Source organism: Sinocyclocheilus rhinocerous, unplaced genomic scaffold (assembly GCF_001515625.1).
Source record: "Sinocyclocheilus rhinocerous isolate Xijiao unplaced genomic scaffold, SAMN03320098_v1.1 scaffold551, whole genome shotgun sequence".
Lineage (NCBI taxonomy): Eukaryota > Metazoa > Chordata > Actinopteri > Cypriniformes > Cyprinidae > Sinocyclocheilus > Sinocyclocheilus rhinocerous.
In genome coordinates, this window is record NW_015624564.1 from 809,507 (window position 1) to 826,382 (window position 16,876).

Here is a 16,876-nt window from a genome sequence, read left to right on the forward strand (position 1 = left end):
TAAATGTAAAAAAAATATTTATTTTAAAAATTTTTTTTTTTTTTTTTACAAAATAACTTTTCAGTAGCAACGTGTGCCATCTGACACTAGGATTCTTGAAATAGAGTAATATAGTCTCCAAGCATTAAAACATTTCCAAGGCGTTCTTACTGTTTTGCTTTTGTTTCGTTCGTTTTAAGGTACGGATGGTCAGAATTCCTACCAACGGATCCTTGCTAAGTTTTTTCAGAAATCCAATTTAGAGCTTTGTAGCTGGGCAAGAAAGATGGAAGAAATTCCTTGGCATCTCAAGCAAACTGGTTCATTCAACGATTTGCATGATTTCCTCAGCGATCTGGCGTACGTTATCTCTAGTTTATCTTTGAATATAAATATTTTGCTAATGCAGTGAGTTTTCAGTCAATGATGAAATAAACCCCTTCATATTTTTCATAGTACTGTGGAGTTTTTGTCAAGCAGCCTGAAGCGATACCCACAGATGACAATTGATGTTATACATTATTGGACACTACTAAGGCAGAGAGGATTTGACCCTCTGACTTCATTCCAGAATCTGATGGCTAAGACTTGGGAGCGTCTTTATGGTAAAACAAATTATTTTTATTATAACATTTAAAAATCATGAATATCTGTCATCACAGTACAGTAATGTAAATTGTATTAAATGGTTTTAGAAATTGTAAAGCATTGCAAGGTATTGCCTTCTGCAGATCCTCTGGGAAATCATAATTCTGATATGTAGACACAGAAAAGCAGAAATTATGACTCAATGATCACTTCTTGGTAAATGTTAACTAAATTCACCTGGTCTTTCTTAGACATTCACCCTCCAGATCACAGCAGTTTGTGGAGTTTGTCATTGTACTTTTCAAAAGTTCTGCTCTGTTTGGGTGAAATGCAACAAGCTGAGGAGCTGCTACTGCAAGCAGATCGAATTTTCCAAAAGGTAAAAATAATAAAAGACACTGATATTTTGATAGAAATTGTATGCATTCAATTTTCTGAATGCAAGATTGAATTCATTCATCTGTTCTGATGGTTTCTTCCACAGGGTGTAGAGCTGGATAGTGACAGTATGAGCTTACTACTCAAAGTGCAACATATGCTGGCAGAGTTTTACATCCAAATGCATCTGCCAAAAAACACAGAGATGTATTGCCACAAGGGACTTGAGACGGCTCGGTCTCTTACAGTAGCCCACCTTGACAGCACAGAGGTCAAACTGATAGTTGGTAAGATGCATGTCATATTTCATCCTGCATTCACATAACTTTTATAAACAGACATGCAAGTTATTTTTGGCAAGGGTAAATTTGAACACATGTAGCACTAATCTACTCTTACAGGACAGCTGCATTGTCGTCTGTGTGTGGCATTGCTGGAGGATGGACGTCTTTATGCAGTGCCAGGGCTTTTCAAAGAGATCAGCTCGGCTAGATGCATCTCTGGCCATCCTTGTGCTGACGGCACAGCTATGCTACTGAAAGCCATTCACAAGTAAGATAAAAAGTTTGTTTTTCTCTAAATTAAATGAAATGAAATTAAGAATTTATATCAAATAACATTTACATTTTTTATATTAAATTATAAATGATGCTACATCCACGTCAGTAGGTCTTAGTATAGTCTAAGAGTCTATGACCACTGTTTTATTAGCCAGAAATATATACAGAAATGACTTGAAGTCCATTTTAATGCATTTTCACATTTGTCTAGGTTGAGTCTTTGTGAGCCCAAGACTGCTGAGAAATGCTTTCAAGCTGCACTGGCCAGCAGGAGGCGCTGGTACGGCCATGATCATCCTCTGGTAGCAGAAGTGGAGGAGCAGCTTGCAGATCTTTGGGCCAGAGCTCAAACCAACACAGAGTGAGATGCTTGTGTTTAGTTACATCAATCTGTCATACCTCAAAGTCCTATTATTTGATTTCAAGGTCACTGGCTTGACTTTTAGATGGACACAGAGGAAGATGGTTGAACTGTACCGGCATGTTATAAGCACTAAAGAGACTGAGGCTCAGAAGTTGCAACTTCCCACCATGCAACACGACCTTGCTGTCATTCTTATGAAGCTTGGTGAGTGACTAAATGGTCTTAAATGGCGACTGGTTGTGCCACTGCGTGCTTGAACACAACAGTAACTTTTTAAGTGGCCGTTCATTAAAAGCTTTGAACCAAACCATCCAGCTCCAAAATGAATCACAACTTCAGAAACTCTGATTTGAAGGTAAAATGTATTTGATTGTTGTTGTTTTTTTCCGTTTTTTGGGGGGGGACAAAAAGAAGTGTGCTCTGTGCTGTGTTTGTATATTATACACTACCAGCCCAAGGTTAGGAATAATTAATTAAGATTTTTTTAAAATGTTTTTGAAATAATTATCTTATGTTCTCAAGGCTTATGTCTGCCTTATTTGATCAAAAATACAGTAAAACTAATATTCTAAAATATTATTACAATTTAAAATAACTGTTTTTGAATATATTTATATAATATATTTTCAGCAGCCATTACTTCAGTCTTCAGTGTCAAATGATCCTTAAGAAATCATTCCCTTTACACTTTATTTCGATAGTCCACTTTAGACATTCTATTAACTATAGGCAACTTTGCAACTACATATTAACTAACTCTTAGATAAAGAGTAAAGAGTTAGGTAAAGGTAAAGAGTTAGTAGAATAAGTTGACATGTACTTATACTGAAGACACTGAAGACTGGTGAAATGGCTGCTAAAAAAAATCATCTTTGCCATCATTGAAATAAGTTACATTTTAATATATTCAATAGAAAACAGTTATTTTCAGTTGTAATAGTATTTCAAAATATGACTGTTTTTACTGTATTTTTGATCAAATAAATCATGCATTTTTGGTGAGCATTGTAAATCAGCAACTGAAGTCATTCACTGCCAGTTTAAAATGCCTTATAGTATATTGCAAAATATTCAAATCTGACAACAAATGACAACATGTCTGTTGTCATTACATCATGCTCTGTTCTGTCACATATGTTTTGTGTATTTTATACTGTCTGGCAGGTAAAGTGTTGTTGCGTAGCTGCAGTAGAGTTGAGAGGAGAGAGGGGCTGGATCTGCTTCAGAGAGCTGCAGACATAAGGATTCACCCCATGGGCCCTGAGCACCCACTGACCCGAGACCTGGAGCTGTGAGCTCAGTTTCACTACAATATTGTATTGTAATCACACAGATACTCTTAATTAATTTTTAATCTTATCTCTTCTGCAGTGTTTCAAACCCTGATATTGTAGGACAGAGGAAGCATGTTCTAGAGGTCATCAGGACCACCTCAAACAATAAACTGTCACTAGGTAGGTCTACAACTGCTTTCAAGGAATCACACTGTGGGCTGCAACAACCATCCTCAAAGTCACGTATAACACGAGCAACTACCAAACTCCCTAGGAGCTTCTCTACACAAACAGCATCATGTTGTAACCAGGATGAAACCCTAAAAAGACCATGGACGACTTTCCAGGTCTGCGTATTTGGGCCACAGAGTGACATTAGGACTCTATTACAAACAGGAAACGCTGGTTGGTTTGACCGGCGACGGTCCCTTACCAGATCAACTGGTGGTCTTTCCCAGGAAGATGCATCATGTAGGAGGAAGCTTTGAAAGCACTGAACCAATAGATAAGAAGACACTTTGTCACATGGTCAGAGTAGCTATTCTATTCTATTCTATTACTTTTTACCTTTGTGTTGCTCGCTGAACTTTACAAATTTCTATAAAGCTACTTTGAAACAATATAGATTGTGAAGCACTATATAAATGAAAATGACAACTATTAGAATAGATAATTTTTTTATTTATAGTGAACATATATCTATTTTTAGCAATTTATCATTTGTTTGCATAAATAAATCTAAGTTTATTATAGAATTATTACAGTATGCATTCATAAGACATAAAACACAAAAATAAAAAAGCCTGTGATAGCAGAAATAAACTGAATGCTGAAATACTGTAAATGTGAATATAAATTATATTCCTACATAGTCTATAATATTCTGTTTAATACACTGTTACAGTATTGGTCACTAATATATTAATAATATCTATCTATCTATCTATACGGAGCCTGAGGTTGGGTGACTTTTATTTTGAAAAGAACTGGCACTGGGAACTTGGCATTGACTCATACGGCTTTCAGAGTTTCCGCTTTCATTTCTGAAGAAAAGCAGAATAGAAGCCATACTAATAATAAGGCTAGACAGCAGCCCAGCAGTGGTCTCAGATCTGCGCAGACATGTCGGGTTACTCTCGGATCATACATTATGCGACCAGCATATTATGCGGCAATAAAGGATCTATGGAAATATCTCAGCTGCACCGCAAGGTCTTCCAGCGCTTCGAGATCTCCGAAGAGGATTTCTGGTACATCGTTAAGAAATGCTCTCGCTTCACAGTGATCCAGAGCAGATCCATAACTGAGGATGGAGAGTCCGACTGCATCGTCGTCGCGAAGACATCTCTGAGACTCTGCAAGAAATATTCGAAGAATGAATGTTACGAGTGCCAGGATTTACATCTGTGCAAGTATTATGTTTACGGGAACTGCAGATATGGAAAAGGAAGGTAAGGTTGAGAGAACATCTGGATGTCTAGCGTAATATATTCCCATTGTAATAATTAATACAAGACTAAATAGATATACTGTATATACTTATAAATAACAACAGCTATTTGCTGTCATCATAGTTATATCAGTTTAGTGGCATGAAAAAATAATAAATTCATAACGATTGTATGTTCTGCAAGACCCATTGATATTTAGCATGAGCTTTAAAATTATTTTGTGAATATTTTATTGCTTTGTGATAATAAACAGATTGGCCAGTATTTTGTTTATTATTTGTTTATTTATTTTTAACCTATATTAAAACTTTCTACGTCATTGATTGTGTAGACAAGATTTATTAATATTAATAACAGCACCTATTAATAAGAATTAAGTTTCATTAATATTGATAATAACACCCAGCAACGCCATTCTATGGTATAATAATAATAATCAATAATAAAATTTTAATATGTTTTAAGTGTGGTATTAAGTATAATGATTATTTAGTTGTTATTGTGTAAAAAATATGAAATAAAATGATTAAAATAATTTCTACTTATTGGTTATTACACATTTATGCATCAAAATACTCTGTAGGTTATCTATAAAAGCAATATCGGTCAATCTCTTACACAAAAAAATGTATGGTAATTATGTAGAGCCCAAAATCACTATATGCTTATGTGTTTGTGTTTGTCAGGAAGGAGTGTAAATTCTCCCATGATATCCAGTCACAGCATAACTATCCCCTGCTGCGGGAATGTACGCTTCATGAACTGAACGAGGATGATCTCTTCCTGCTCCTGCTCCAGAACGACCCTGCTCTACTGCCAGAGGTGAGGAAATGCAAGAACAGGAAGGCTAAAATAGCCATCTAGAGCCATGAGAGATTCCTCCCCAAAGCCAAAATCATGCTATGACTGGGATATTTCTGCATTCCAGGTACCTCTCCTGCCGTTTGAAACGCGCTCCTTCGTTTCTTTCGCTGGGCGCTCAGTTACGAGACGTTTTCAGAGTAGAATAGAGCTCATGTAACCGCTCAGACGTTTGTTCTGGCATGCTTGAATCAGCTGGTTACACCCAAATGTACAATGAAATAATTGAATATTTGAGTATGTAATTAGTCCATCAGAACGCAAAAGGAGCTTGTTTTCTGCGTTATATCCTGGATAAGGTGCAGTCTGATCAGTTTCATCAGTCAAACGCCCGTAACCTTAAAAAAAAAAAAAACACAAAAAGGCAAGACAGCAAGAAAAAGTCAAAAAACAAAAAAACAAGTGGTGAATTGAGAAGAATTGTGGTCCGCGTTCAGGATGAAGAGTTCCTGATGGTTCTGAGATCTTCAGGTGTCCTAAGTGTGTTTCTCCAGTTTGGTTTGGACAAAAACAAAACAAAAAAAAGAAAAAGAAAAAGAAAAAAAGGAGAATGTCCTGTAACCAGGTAAAGTAGAATGTTTTGCTGAGCTCTGTGATGCACTGGTTTAATCTTGAAGTTTGACTGTATTTATAAGGCATTTAATTTGTTTACTTTAATTATTAATAAATGCATGTGTGGTTTTGAATATTGTAATTTGCACATACACTACCGATCACGTTTGGAATCATAAAAATTTTTTTATATTTTGAAGGAGAAGTCTCTTATGCTTATCAAGGCTGGATTTATTTAATCAAAAACACAGTAAAAACAGTAATATTATTTAGATTTAAAATAACTATTTTAATATATTTTAAAACGTAATTTATTCCTGTGATGCAAGGCTCAATTTTGAGCATCATTACTTCAGTCTTCAGTGTCACATGATCCTTCAGAAATCATTCCAATATGCTGATTTGGTGCTTAATTGTTATACATTTTTATTGGTGCTCAATTATTAATAGTTCTTATTACTATTAATGTTGGAAAACTTTTTGATGAATAGACATTGAATATAAATGGTTATCAACACTGATAACAATAAGAAATGTTTCTTAAGCAGCAAATCAGCATATTAGAATGATTTCTGAAAGATCATGTGACACTGACGACTGAAATTGTAATAATATTTCACAATATTACGGTTTTAACAGTATTTTGATCAAATAATTGCACACTAGGTGAGCATAAAATCATAATATTTTCAAACTTTGACCAGTAGTGTAACGCTGATTTTTAAAGACTCCTCCCTGTGCTATATGTACACAGGTGTGTGCTCACTATAATAAAGGCACGGGCCTTTTTGGAGTCTGTACCTTTATGGAGCGCTGCACTAAGGTGCACATTTGTCAGCACTTTGTGCAAGACGACTGCCTGTTCGGCCCCAAGTGCAAACGGCTGCACAGTATCGACGAGCACAGCCGCAGGATGCTGGAGGAGCGTGGTCTCGGTGGTGACATCATCCATGACCTGCCCTACATCTATCAGAACGTTTATCGTCTCAACTCACAAACTATAAGCAGTGGTAAGGGCACTTATATTCATTTACACATATTATATATATACAGTAATTCATATTATACATACATATTCATATACATTTCAGAACTCATATCTGATCAAGGCGTCACACCGGCTGCTCAGATGGAGAAGAATGAAATCTGTCTCCACTTCATAAGACGGAAATGCAAGTTTCAGGGTTGGTGTCCATTTCATCCACGTTTCCTCTGGTTAATCTAGTTTTCTTTAAGCCATTTACATTAGATTTAAGTTATAATGGTTTTGTTTTATTGCTTCAGACCAGTGCGTTCTTGTCCACTTTAATCTTCCATACAAATGGGAGGTTAATGACGGGAAAGGCTGGAGGGATTTAAGAAACATGGAGGAAATAGAGAGAGCTTACTGTGACCCAAAGAATGAACACAGGTCAGTACAAATGCACATGCAAGTGCTTGCTTACCATTTTTTCTTTCGTCTTTTCTTTTTCTTTTTTAATTTAATTTAATTTATTGCTTTTTAAGTGCTTTCTGTACTTTATTTTTTATTTTTTATTGAATAACAAAAAAGTATCAGATAATAACAAAATTGATTGTATATGGCATTAGCTGTGCTAAAATGTTTTATTTTTATTTATTTATTTATTTATTTTTACATCCTTCCCTATTCTATCCTTTCCAGTGGGATTTTAGTATCATCGAGATACTAGTTTTTGTTTTTATATTTTCTTTTCAATTTTAGTTAAAGTTTGAATAATTTTGTTATGTGTTTCATCATTTTTTTATATGTCTAGTTTTATTAATTTTTATTTTAGTTAAAGTAAATGAAAATGAGAAAGGTTGCCTTGGCAACTAGCTGAAATAAAATGTATATTCTAATATATTTCAGAAAAAGTTTGTTATTTCAAGTATCAAAGGTTTATTTTATCGTTTTAGTTCACTATAATAACCCTGCTAGCTTCTCTTGGATTCAGTCCAGGCTCGAGACCGGTAGATTTTGTGTCCATGACCAGGAACCATGACCCTGTGCGCCGACTCTCTACGGTCTCTTCCATCTCTAAACCCGCCCACTACATCCTGACAACAGAGTGGATTTGGTACTACAAAGGAGATCATGAGAACTGGATAGAGTACGGTCAACCGGTGAGACTGGATTGCAAACATAGTGTTTATACTCTCAGCTGAGAGGAATTTAAGGTCAGGTTGTGTTTTTGTTTCAATATCATTTTTCTTCAGGATGACAAGCAACGTGTGACGTCTGTAACGTCGCGAGAGCTGGAGAAAGCATTTCAGGAGGACAGCAATGCAGAAGTTACTCTTATTAAGGGGAATAGGCATTACTATGTCAGTTTCCAAGGTACTACACACCTTCATATCTGCTAAATGTATAACAGAACTCCTGCGGTCATTGAAAATATTATTTTATATTATATTATTTGTAAGTATTTGACTGTTCTAATTTTACAGATATGTATCAAAGAAACCCCAAACACAACACAAAGAGGAGGATGCGCAGGCGACCACGCTTTGTGTCTATCAATGAGGTGGAGGCTAAAGCTGCCCAGTGACAGACCAAACACACAAACACATTCAGATTATGAGTTACTGCTTTAGTTTTGTGTCACTTCTCAATTAATACATTGAGGAGATATATCCTCAATTTATCCTCAATATTTATCCAAATTTATCCTCAATTTGTGTCTATATGTGTGTGTGTGTATATATACAGTATATATATATACACACACACACATATATACAGTGTTGCTTGAAAGTTTGCGAACCCTTTAGAATTTTCTATATTTCTGCATAAATATGACCCAAATCATCATCAGATTTTCGCACAAGTCCTGAAAGTAGACAAAAAGAACCCAATCAAGCAAATGAGACAAAAATATTTTCTTTGTCATTAATTTATTCAGGTGAATGATTTAATATTACATATCTGTGAGTGGCAAAAGTATGTGAAGCTCTAGGATTAGCAGTTAATTTAAAGGAGAAATTAGGGTCCATCTGTTCAGAGGTGTATTCAATCAGTATGATATCTATGAGATGTCAGTGGATGCCCTGTTTTGTTTGAAATCTATCAAAGTTTGATCATGTTTGTGGAAGTTTATCATGACACAAACAAAGGAGATTTCTGAGGGCCTCAGAAAAAGAGCTGTTGTTGCTCATCAGACTGGAAAAGGTTACAAAACCATCTCTAAAGAGTTTGGACTCCATAAATCCACAGTCAGACAGACTGTGTACAAATGGAGGAAATTCAAGACATTTGCCAGCCACCCTCCTCAGGAGTGGTCGACCAACAAAGATCACTCTAAAAGTTTTTTCTTTTTTCCATATTATGTATTCATCAATAAACTCTCCCTATTTAGTCATTCATTTGAATACAAAAATACTTCTTTTTTTTCAGTTCTGCAAGAAATAATCATTCCAGTAAGTACCAAGGATTTAATTTTGATTCATTTGACCTCTAATAAATCTTTGAATAAATCAGGAATCTTTTAATCCTGGTATGTTAAAGAGAATATTTTCTTTGCTAAGTGTTGAGGGATGTGCCCAATATAATATATGATCATAATTAAATAATAATTTTGTGCATTTTGTAATGTGTTCCTTAACCACCAAACACTACAATTATGTAAAAACATCTCACTTTTTAGTGAGTCTCAAAGGGTCAAATCTCCCTAAGGAGGGCCAAATAAAGGTATGTTCCTTATATAATATTATTTTATATTATTGCATTACTTATCAAAAGAACCATGTTGTTGGTAATAAAACTGTCATAATTATGTTTTGGCATTTTGATGATCATGGATAAACTATAGTTACTCTAGTAAAACCATGCTTAATTTTAAGGGACATAAATATGTTACCTTGTCAAAAGCGTTTTTTTTTCAGTAACGATATAATTACATTAAAAGTCCGTCAGAACACCCATTAAAATTGCGAGGAGGTAACCATAGCAACAGCTTCTCGATCACTGTAACGTATGGTACGTCAACAAAAGCTAAGTATTTATTAAGTTATTATAGACATACGTAGCACAAATATATCTCAATAAAGTTTGTTAGTGTTTTGTTTAAACGTGTTTAAGCTGACGGGTAACTACGTTAGAGGCGCTAAAAGAAGAATCGACGCTCGCCCAGAAAATTACCAACAAAACTCATGACCCTTCAGAAAGTATTAAATAAATATAAAGAAATAATGCACAATGCTTTATGATATCTACGCCCAAGTCCTTAGTATTTCCACAAGGGAAAATTGTATAGCTTAAAATATTCCCAGCGTTACTCGTCGTAATTGCCGTTTTACTAGTAACAATTCAATTAGAGAGCTCTACAATTAAATTCTTACTAGTAACAATGCCAATAAAAGAACTCTGAATCAATTTTACTAGTTACAATTACAATTAGAGAGCTCTCTAATTCAATTCTTACTAGTAGCAATTCAATTAGAGAGCTCTTTAATTCCAATTAAACACATCTTTAATGTGTTTTTTTTTACTAGTAAAAATGCAATTATAGAGCTCTGTAATTGCATTTTTACTAGTAAGAATTAAATTAGAGAGCTCTGTAATCGGAATTGTTACTAGTAAAAATTGAATTAGACAGCTCTCTAATTGTAATTCTTATGAGTAAAAATTTAGTTGCAGAGCTCTACAATTAAAAATGAATGGAAGTCAATGGAGACACATGACTAGTAAAAATTCATTTGTAGAGCTCTCTAATTGGAATTGTTACTAGTAAGAATTTAATTATAGAGCTCTGTAATTGGAATTCATTCTTACTAATAATGGAATTAGAGAGCTCTCTAATCATAGTTGTTACTAGTAAGGATTTAATTGTAGAGCTCTCTGATTGAATTGTTACTAGTAAAAATGCAATTATGACGAGTTACGCGGGGAATATTTTAAACTAAACCGGTTTGCCATAATCTCGTTTCTTATGAATAAATCCAAGGGGCGGGGCTTTGCCGCAGATATCGATGAGGCGTATTTCTCCTCCATCCATGGAGTGTTTTATGCCGTAGAGATGGACATGCGCTGCCAACAATATCTTGTAGAAGCGGCTCACGTATTTATTTAAGCGGTGCAATTTGTCCAGTGTGTTTGGAGGGGATGGGATCTTAGGAAATGGGTCGTGCATGGGAACAGCAAGACCGTTATAACCGCTTCTGCACAATAATATCTACACCGGATACCGGGAAATGAGCCACACGCGAACAACGAACTGGATACCATCTACACGAGGAGCTGTCAGCATAAATATATGAGGTGTTTCATCTGATTTGATCCCTTTGATTGCATCGATATTCTCTATGTATGGCCGTTCTTTCATCATGATATCGGGTGTGTAAAGGGGCGCGTGCGTGAGCCGCATCCGCGCGAGGTGCATCTCAACATGGCAGGTAACGAAAATGACTCTGTACGGTGCCATTCACCTTCTGTATCTTTGCATGTCGATACCAGTTTAAAAATACGGTAAATGTGTGACATATGATCTGGGTTTTGGGAGATCCCGCCGGTATGTGCGTATGAATATGCTGTTTTTCCATTTTTGACTCAGTGCATGCACTTAGTCTGTTCCTACACCCGCCCTTTTCCATCTGTACCGCTATTTATCTGCTTCAGATCACACCCGTTATCGCTGTACCTGTCTGACAAGATGCGCGCGGTATTAACCTCACGGGAGCCTGGGCCGCGCGCACTGATGATCTGTCATTCTAACCTACATTCTCACAGTGTGGATAGTGACTTTATGGCGTTATAGGTTTGCATGGTATCGATGAAAATATACACACTAGGGATGTATAGACAGATAGTAGAACTGTATATACTGTAAAAATTATTTTTCTAATTTATTTTTAATTAGTTGTGAAATTTAGCAAATTCTGATTGAAAATTATTTCACTACCATTTTTTCAGTAGATAGATAGATAGATAGATAGAATGTATAAATGAGTTTACTATTAATTATTTGTGGAACTTGCTAGCAATTTCTGAATGAAAATTGTGTCTACCGCTTTTTAGAGATAGATAGACAAACACAATTAGTTGTGAAATTTAGCAAATTCTGATTGAAAATTATTTCACTACCATTTTTTCAGTAGATAGATAGATAGATAGAATGTATAAATGAGTTTACTATTAATTATTTGTGGAACTTGCTAGCAATTTCTGAATGAAAATTGTGTCTACCGCTTTTTAGAGATAGATAGACAAACATAGATAGATTTTTTGCTTTTGGTAGATAGAAATTTTGCTTTTAGTGATGTTTGGATATTATTTTGTTTTGATCTTGTGAGTTTAGATATAAAACATTTGATAGACAAAATGCAAAAATACAAATTTAAATATTTGCATAAACATGAAAAAAGTAATTCATTTGACATTTGGAAGATTTAAAAAAATTATAAATGTAAAAAGTTCAAGTTCATATTGAAATCACAGACCATTGATTGCAGACTTTGGGATCTTGACCAACTGGAAACAGTTTAAGGCATTTCTTAGATCTTTTTTGTAACTATTGACTCATATGTGGTGTGGAGAAACATCTTCAGCCATTTGCTCTTCATTCTTCTTGTCTATAGGAAGACTGCAAAATATATATATGTGTGTCATTTTTTAATTAAACTGATTGATTGATGGAAAATGATGGTGATGCCTTCAATTCATCCTACATAAAGCTCTGAACTAAGCCATGTGAAATTTAGCTTTACTCTCTAACAGATTATGTGTTTCTTCTTCTCACAGCAACGTATAGAAAAGGAAGGATATCAAGCGGGAAGACCTGTGGCTATCCAGGGGACATTTTATCAGGGTCAGATGGCCTGTCTTGAATAAGAAACGTGCAAAAATGGAGAGCTCCTGTTCAAGGATGGTCCTGAGGAGCTCGCTGCGACTGCTCGGATGTTGCGTGCTTTTGCTCGCCGCTGCGATGTTGGTGGGCTTCATGGCGATGTCTTTCACACCCGTTGCAGGTATCTCATCACAGAGTGCACTAAAAGTTTGGCTTTAGCTTGGTACTTTTGCTTTTTTGTCACTTCCGTCACATTTCATTTAGTTTCTGTGGACCTATTGTGAGTCAGTATCATAAAAAGCGAGTCTTTTTCATCACAGATGATTTGAACGTCAGAGGAACGGTGGGCGTATGTATGAGTCTCTTTGTGTCAATGACGTCTTTCGCAGTTAGAGGTGAAGAATGAATGGGATTCACAGTCAATTGTATTGAGATGTGTGTGAGACAGATTCGACATTGAAGAAAGCACATATCTGCCCACAGAGTGAATTCTTAAAATGATATTTCCTTGAAATTACATGCTGACGATACAGATCAGAAATGGTCAGTTTTTAGTTCTTGATTGGCACAAAGAACCTTTAACATTCATAGAACCTTTCCATTCCGTAAAAGGTTCTTTATGAAGAAAAAGAGTTATTTAAATCTTTAAAAAATGTAAAGGGGTCATACGATGCGATTTCAAGTTTTCCTTTCTCTTTGGAGTGTTACAAGCTCTTGGTGCATAAAGAAGATCTGTAAAGTTGCAAAGACTAAAGTCTCAAATCCAAAGAGATATTCTTTATAAAAGTGAAGAGTCAACCACGCCTACCTAAAACGGCTCGTTCTAACCAACGTGTTTGAGAGAGGCGGGGCATAGAGGACCTACAATAATGTACAGTATTTGAAAAATAATGTGTTTTTTGAACATTAAAGCATGTCAACATATTCTGTTACACCAAATACACAAAATAATGATCTTTAAAATAGCATCATATGACCCCTTTAAATAAAATAAAATAAATAAAACAATTTCTTACTCAGTCTTTTTGTCTTGTTTTCCAGTACAAATATCTAAACATTCTTAGATCAAGATATATTTAAGAAGCAAAATATCCTAAGATATTAAGTGTTGCTTTCTTGGAAAAAAATATCAAAATTAAGTGAGTTTAAGCTTCAAACAACAAAAATATCTGCCAATGTGGAAATTTAATTCAAAGGAACTTTTCATAAAATTATTCAATTTTGATAATTAGTTAATAGTTATATGAATAATAAAATATTAAATAGGTATATAAATAATTTAACTACACATTCACATGTTCACTGTTCTCTGATGTCAATAATAATAATAATAATAATTAGTAGTAGTAGTAGTATTTTAACTAATTATAAAAAATAAAGACAGAAATGTGTTACTGTTGTAAATTACAATTGTACTGTAAAATAAAAAATATTTGATCATTATAATAATGAAATGTGACTATAGAGTTATTTAATTAGACTATACTGTTATTTGATTAAACTGCAGCCTTTGATTTGATAACTGCAATAAACGAATAATCACACAGCCCCATTTATTTAATTTAATATATTTATTTTAATTATTATTCTCACCAGACCTATTAGAGACAATGTCTAAGCCACTATATTTTAATATTTTAATATTTTAATTAAAATATTATATTATATAAATACTAAAATACTAATACTTACTAAAGTATGAATTTTACATTTAGCTTTTTTCAACTTATGAACCTCCGTTTAGGAAACCCTGCTGTAGATTAATAAAATGTTTTTTACAAAAAGAAAAAATTGTTCTTTTAAGAACCGTTCACTGAAACGTTCTTTGAGGAACCCAAAATGGTTATTTTAAGACAGAAAAACCCCTTTTAGAAGCTTTATTTTTAAGATAGTTGCTCAGTAACTGGAGACAGCAGGCTGATTACCTTGAGTGTGTTTACGCTGGTTACACATCACCGTAAGACACACACACACACACACACACAACCCAGACAGATGGAAGAGAGTGTCTCAACACTCTCTGAAAGGGAAGATGCAACTTTCAAACGCACACCCACTTCATCAGACACACACACACACACAAACATAGTCGGAAAGGATGGGGGTTCATTAGGAGTCACACACCCCGTGAGCCCACAGCTGTGATGGAAATGTGTCCTATGGTGCAACAAGCCCCCCATTAAAGCCATTGATCTTGCGTTAAGGTGTGGAGTCTCTCTCACACACACAATCTTTCTCTTTCTGTGGCTCTGCGGTATCTGATGGTCGGCATTGATGACTGGATTTGGGAACATCAAAGCTAAGTGGACTTCGGTCTGTAATAATGTGCTGCTATTCATAGACGCAGTTTCTCCTCTGTTTTCTCCTTTATGCCTGGGAATCTGTGTCAGTGGAATTGGCGTACGTGTGTACGTGCCCGCGTGAGCTCATTCTGTCGGTGTGAGAAAAGCCTGTGTGCTCTCTCCGCTGCGTCTGTAGCATACTGATGAAGCGGTCGGCGTGTGACATACTCCTGCAACACACACACATACATCACGCAGCATCACCATGGAAACACCTCGCCTGACCACGCCACAGAGCCATTCATAGGTGTCTGTGTGTGTGTGTGTGTGTGTGTGTGTGTGTGTGTGTGTGACAAGGTCTCGCTTTCCCCCTGTGTGAAGTTGTGTTCTCTGTTGGGATGCTCTGACAGTTAACTGAGTCTGAAGTTAATTACTGAAGTTATTTCGTATGTCATTCCCCAGAGTGGTTCGTCCCGCGGTTTCAACACACATACATTAGAGCCTTCATAGATGATATGATGTACATGACTAGATTTAAAAGGGACAATTTATCCAAAATGTAAAATTCTGTCATTATTAACTTACTCTCATGTAGTTCCAAACCAGTTGGACTTTTTTTTTTTATGCAAAAGAAAATATTTGACCGTTTTATTTGTCCATATAATGAAAGTCAATGGGGTGCAATGCTTTCTGGACCTCAACGTTCTTCAGAATATCATCTTATATGTGTTTCTCATACATTCTTTATTTAAACTTACTTAAAAAGAAGTGTAGATTTGTAATGTAATGAAGTTCCAAAAGCTTGCTTTACAAATGATAGTGAAATTAACACATAAATACAATCAAACACAGTGCTGTTTTAGTGTCATTGAGATGCTATAGATTTATTAACATTTTGGATTAGTTTTTGTATTTCCCTTTTTCACATTTATTTTAAAGTTTTAGTCATTTTGTTGTTTTTTTATTTTATTTTATTTTATTTTTTCAACATCTATATGTTTTCATTTTTATTTCAGTTTTAGTTTTAGTCAATTTAGTTAAAGTAAATGTAAATGAGAAACTATCTGAAAGTCTTTTTAATATTTTATTTCAGTACATTTTTTAATGGTTTTAGTTTAGTTAAAGGGATAGTTCACCCAAAAATGAAAATTCTGTCATTAATTACTCACCCTTGTGTCATTCCAAACCTGTAAGACCTTCGTTCATCTTCAGAACACAAATTCAGATATTTTTGATGAAATCCGAGAGCTTTCTGACACTGCATAGACAGCAACACAACTGACACGTTTTATGACCCAGAAAGGTAGTAAGGACATCGTTAAAATAGTCCATGTGACATCAGTAGTTTAACCTCAATGTTATGAAGCTACGAGAATACTTTTTGTGTGCAAAGAAAACAAAAACAACAACTTTATTTAACAATTTCTTCTCTTCTGTGACAGTCTCCGACGCGCTTACTACCTTTCTGGGCCTTGAACGTTTCAGTCCCAGTCAACAATTTGATCTCACAATGATGTCACCATGAGCTCACACGATTCTCATGGTGTGGTCACAATGTGTGTGTCACAGTGAGCTAAAAGTGTAACCACACAGCGCACTCACTGTGTGCTCATACTATGCTCCCAATGTGAGGTCACTGCACACTCACTGTGCGCTCATACTGTGGTCACAACGTGAGGTCACTGCACACTCACTGTGCGCTCATACTGTGGTCACAACGTGAGGTCACTGCACACTCACTGTGCGCTCATACTGTGGTCACAATGTGAGGTCACTACACACTCACTTTGTGCTCATACTGTGGT

General features: G+C 35.3%; 3 protein-coding genes across 4 annotated transcripts in view; all 3 read left to right on the forward strand.

The window, feature by feature from the left end:
• The window catches only part of LOC107743954 (tetratricopeptide repeat protein 41-like), a 10,051-nt gene extending 6,420 nt beyond the window's left edge, over positions 1 to 3,631 (forward strand). Inside the window, exons 8-16 of the mRNA XM_016557416.1 lie at positions 180 to 339; positions 436 to 584; positions 834 to 946; positions 1,052 to 1,232; positions 1,347 to 1,497; positions 1,717 to 1,866; positions 1,952 to 2,073; positions 3,034 to 3,160; positions 3,241 to 3,631. Of these exons, the coding sequence (XP_016412902.1) occupies positions 180 to 339; positions 436 to 584; positions 834 to 946; positions 1,052 to 1,232; positions 1,347 to 1,497; positions 1,717 to 1,866; positions 1,952 to 2,073; positions 3,034 to 3,160; positions 3,241 to 3,631 (1,544 nt within the window). The remainder of the gene's footprint in view (positions 1 to 179; positions 340 to 435; positions 585 to 833; positions 947 to 1,051; positions 1,233 to 1,346; positions 1,498 to 1,716; positions 1,867 to 1,951; positions 2,074 to 3,033; positions 3,161 to 3,240) is intronic.
• A 484-nt stretch (positions 3,632 to 4,115) lies between these two features.
• Positions 4,116 to 8,706, forward strand: LOC107743438 (poly [ADP-ribose] polymerase 12-like). The gene is made up of 8 exons (XM_016556669.1): positions 4,116 to 4,594; positions 5,281 to 5,416; positions 6,762 to 7,017; positions 7,099 to 7,191; positions 7,292 to 7,418; positions 7,963 to 8,131; positions 8,225 to 8,345; positions 8,456 to 8,706. The coding sequence occupies exons 1-8, from the start codon at positions 4,266 to 4,268 to the stop codon at positions 8,554 to 8,556; spliced, it is 1,332 nt and encodes a 443-aa protein (XP_016412155.1). The 5' UTR covers positions 4,116 to 4,265; the 3' UTR covers positions 8,557 to 8,706.
• Positions 8,707 to 10,993: 2,287 nt separating this feature from the next.
• LOC107743425 (UPF0606 protein KIAA1549-like) overlaps positions 10,994 to 16,876 on the forward strand; it is a 22,231-nt gene continuing 16,348 nt past the window's right edge. For both annotated transcript variants that reach the window (XM_016556656.1, XM_016556663.1), the window contains exons 1-2: positions 10,994 to 11,398; positions 12,744 to 12,970. In XM_016556656.1, coding sequence (XP_016412142.1) covers positions 12,847 to 12,970 — 124 coding nt within the window. In that variant the 5' untranslated portion in view covers positions 10,994 to 11,398; positions 12,744 to 12,846. The remainder of the gene's footprint in view (positions 11,399 to 12,743; positions 12,971 to 16,876) is intronic.